Genomic DNA, 3,741 nt, shown 5'->3' on the forward strand with positions numbered 1-3,741 from the left:
AAACAAAGGAGGAGGCAACAATGCTTGATAAGAAATGTATTCATTACCTTGCTCATGTAATTGTAACCCCTCTGTACAGTATTTTCACAATAAGAAAAAACTAAAAAGAAAAAAAAAATTCAGTCTCCTGAGTCAGAGCTAATGTTGAGGAAGCTAAGCTATGACCCAGGGGCGTCTGGCATCTAGGCTAATCTTCATTAGAGCACTGAGTGACAGCCTTTCATTGTCACTCTGTGTTTACATCTCTGTGTTCACACTGAGATTCTATGGGCAGCTGGACTGGCAGTCAGGAGAGCGCATGGCCCACAATCAAGCTCTAAAGGAACAACTGTGGACTGGTCTAGCTGAGGCTGAGTCTGTGCATTTGTATCCTCTTTAGAACTTTTAGTATTACTGAAAGTGTGTGTCCTGGTATGTCCCTCCTTTTTATTTTTAAAACCATATCATTTTTTTCCTTGATTAGTTATAGAGTTGCATATGAAATATGATTGTGTATATATAGAAGATAAGTATTATAATGGATCCATATTTATTATATAATTGCAAAAGTGGCCACACAGTCGATTTAACTTAATAGAACAGGAATTCTCTTTTCTAAAGACCATACCTCTGTTCTCTCTCTGGTGAGCTGTAACACTGACTTTGGTGTATTTGACTGGAGGGTCATTGTCTTCAGCTATTGGTCACATTCCCTCATAGGAGAAAGAAAAGCAGTACAGAGCACCAACAATGATCTTAGGCCCCAGGGGATTGACTAGCATAGCCATCCCTCCTATTTGTGTTTTTTTTCATGGGCCACTAGCAGATCCTAGGACTTGATCATTAGATAAACACCTGTGGCAGAGTGCTGGTGGCTGTAATCCTAGCTACTCGGGAGGCTAAGATCTGAGGCTAAGATCTGAGGATCACGGTTCAAAGCCAGCCTGGGCAGGAAAGTCCATGAGATTCTTATCTCTAATAAGCCACTCAGAAAACTGGAAGTAGAGCTCTACTCAAGTGGTAGAGCACTTGACTTCAGCTGTGAAGCTCAGGGACAGCATCTAGGCCCAGAGTTCAAGCCCTACAATTAACAAAAACAAACAAACAACCACCTTGTGAACGTTAAGGTTCACCAACAGGAGTTGGTAAGAGCATTGGAGTCCTAAGAGCATTGGCAGAATTTCATTGAGTTCAGACTGTATCCCAAATAATGAACTAATGAACATCTGTTCCTTGCTTGCCAGGCACCTGTCACCTATGATGCCGTGATGGAGATGGAGTATGTGGACATGGTGGTGAACGAGGTTCTCAGGCTGTACCCCATTGCTGGCCGACTTGAGAGGGCCTGTAAGGCAGATGTGGAAATCAGCGGAGTGGTTATTCCCAAAAACACCGTGGTGATGGTACCAACTTACGCTCTTCAACGGGACGCCAAGTACTGGCCAGAGCCTGAGGAATTCCGCCCTGAGAGGTAAGTGGGGCAAGAAAGATGCCGTCCCAGATGGGGGTCACTTCCAGCACCTGCGTGGCCCTTAGCACAGAAGGCATAGTGTTCTTGTTCAATGATTTGCACAAATGTGTTTATCTTTAGCAATTTTTTTTTGTTCATGGGGCTTGAACTCTGGGCCTAGGCACTGTCCTTCAGCTCTTCAGCTCAAGGCGAGCGCTCTACCACTTGAGCTACAGCACCACTTTGGGTTTTCTAGTGGTTAATTGGAGATAAGAGTATCACTGACTTTTCTGCCTGGGCTGGCTTTGAACGGTGATCCTCAGATCTCAGCCTCCTCAGTAGCTAGGATTACAGGCGTGAGCCACCGGCACCTGGCTTTCAGCAATTTTTTTATATTACAAGCATGACAAATGGACAAAATTGTAAAAATGGACCAGAAAAAAGGATACAAATCCCAAGTCTAGAAGTAATCATTTGTCAGTGATAGGGTATACTTCTATGCATGTAATTGTACTGGATTTTATTTTATTTTATTTTTTCTTGTTGTCTTTTCAGTCATGGTGCTTGAACTCAGGACCTGGCACTGTTCCTGAGCTCTTTTGTGCTCAAGGCTAGTGCTTTACCACTTTGAGCCATAGAACGACTTCTGGTTTTCTGGTGGTTAATTGGAGATAAGAATCTCTTGGATTTTCCTGCCAGGGCTGGCTTTGAACTGTGTTCCTCAAATCTCAACCTTCTGAATAGCTAGGATGACAGTCATGATTCTCCAGCACCCAGCTGGGTGTTAATTTTAAAGGACAGATTGATTGATTTCAGTCACTTGTGGCTCAAAACCCTTTGCAAAATATGAAACAGTATCAGATTATACAGCAGTATTGAATATATTCCAAACAGTTAAATATAAGAATTATGCTGAATTTATATTTTAGGCGTACCTATAATATAATAATGTAGAGATGTTTTAAAGTATATGCTAGGTTATACTTAAGTCTTTGGCAAATAGTCTGCCATTTCTTTTTGTTTTTGGTAGGCAGAACTTGAGTATTTATAATCTACTGGTACATGACTGTTGTTCAGTTGAATTGTGATTTTTTGTACATTTTTTATTGTAAAAGATACTGTACAGAGCAGTTATGGTTACATAAGCAAGGTAACGAGGACATTTCTTATTGAGCATTGTTGCCTCCTCCTTTGTTTTCCCTGTACCATCCCTTCTCTCCCCTCACCTGCCTGCTCCCTCCCTCCCCCGCCGAAGTTGTAAAGTTTGTTTTCATGTTATAAATTCTTATCAGGGCCTTGAGCATCTATGGATTATGTTTTGTTTGGATGTTGCAACTAATCCTGCATAGACAGGCCAAAGTGTGTGTGTGTGTGTGTGTGTGTGTGTGTGTGTGTGTGTGTGTGTGTGTGAATGCTCGTGGGTGACAGGTGGGTGTCTATGAAGATTTAGGATGACTGTATGCATCTGCCATCATTTATTCTATACTCTCTGCATTTAGATGTTTTGGATTTTTATTCCCTTTGGTTTTGTGTGCCATCCCTTTTAGCTGTCTAAATTTACGACACCACCATATTTTGGGAAACACAGTTGTCTTGCACTGATTAGTCATTGGTCCTTGACCCTCCAGGGTGAGCACTGAAATGCAGACTGAGGACCTGAGATGTCTTGGGCCTGATGGTTCAGGAAACCTCGCTGAGGCCAGAGCAGACTGTGGGTCCTCATGGCCCCATGTGTGGCTGCTATCTTGGGGCAGCTCCTGAATCATCCTTCCTCTGGTGTTGATTGAGCAAGCTCTCCTGGAAATGTGGAGCTAAGGGCAGGCTTTGGGTTCAGTGTACAATCTAGAAATAGTTTCATTGTTATATTGGCAAACAATTTTAAAATGGGATTTTAAGATCAGAAGATGTGTGATCTTGACCTCAATTGTCCCTGAACTGGGGTCTTCCTGGTGGCAGAGGCCTCGTCTTGTGGGCTGTGCTGTCTCTAGAGTCAGCATGAAGTGTGCCCCTTGCTCTGGTTGAAGGAGCAAGAAGCAATCAAAGTGCAGATCAGAGAACCCTCCGTTCACAACTGCAGTGTGTTGCTTGTAAACACACCACTTTTTTTTTGCAAAGTGATAAAAAGTATTTATTAGTATTTTTTTAATTATTTTTTTATTGTAAAGATACTATACAGAGGGTTACAGATACATGAGTGAGGTAATGAGTACACTTCCTCTTGAACATTGTTAGCCCCTCCATTGTTTTCCCCCTACCATCCCCTCCCTCCCTCCCTTCCCCGAAGTTCTTTTTTTTTTTTGATTGTGATTAAA

The 3,741-nt window shown here is 42.3% G+C and overlaps 1 protein-coding gene across 1 annotated transcript in view; it reads left to right on the forward strand.

Annotated features, from left to right (window-relative positions):
* The window catches only part of LOC105990893 (cytochrome P450 3A13), a 41,157-nt gene that overhangs the window by 26,071 nt on the left and 11,345 nt on the right, over positions 1-3,741 (forward strand). Inside the window, exon 10 of the mRNA XM_013023407.1 lies at positions 1,224-1,450. Coding sequence (XP_012878861.1) covers positions 1,224-1,450 — 227 coding nt within the window. The remainder of the gene's footprint in view (positions 1-1,223; positions 1,451-3,741) is intronic.

Source organism: Dipodomys ordii, unplaced genomic scaffold (genome assembly GCF_000151885.1).
Source record: "Dipodomys ordii isolate 6190 unplaced genomic scaffold, Dord_2.0 Scaffold68, whole genome shotgun sequence".
NCBI classification, from domain to species: Eukaryota; Metazoa; Chordata; class Mammalia; order Rodentia; family Heteromyidae; genus Dipodomys; species Dipodomys ordii.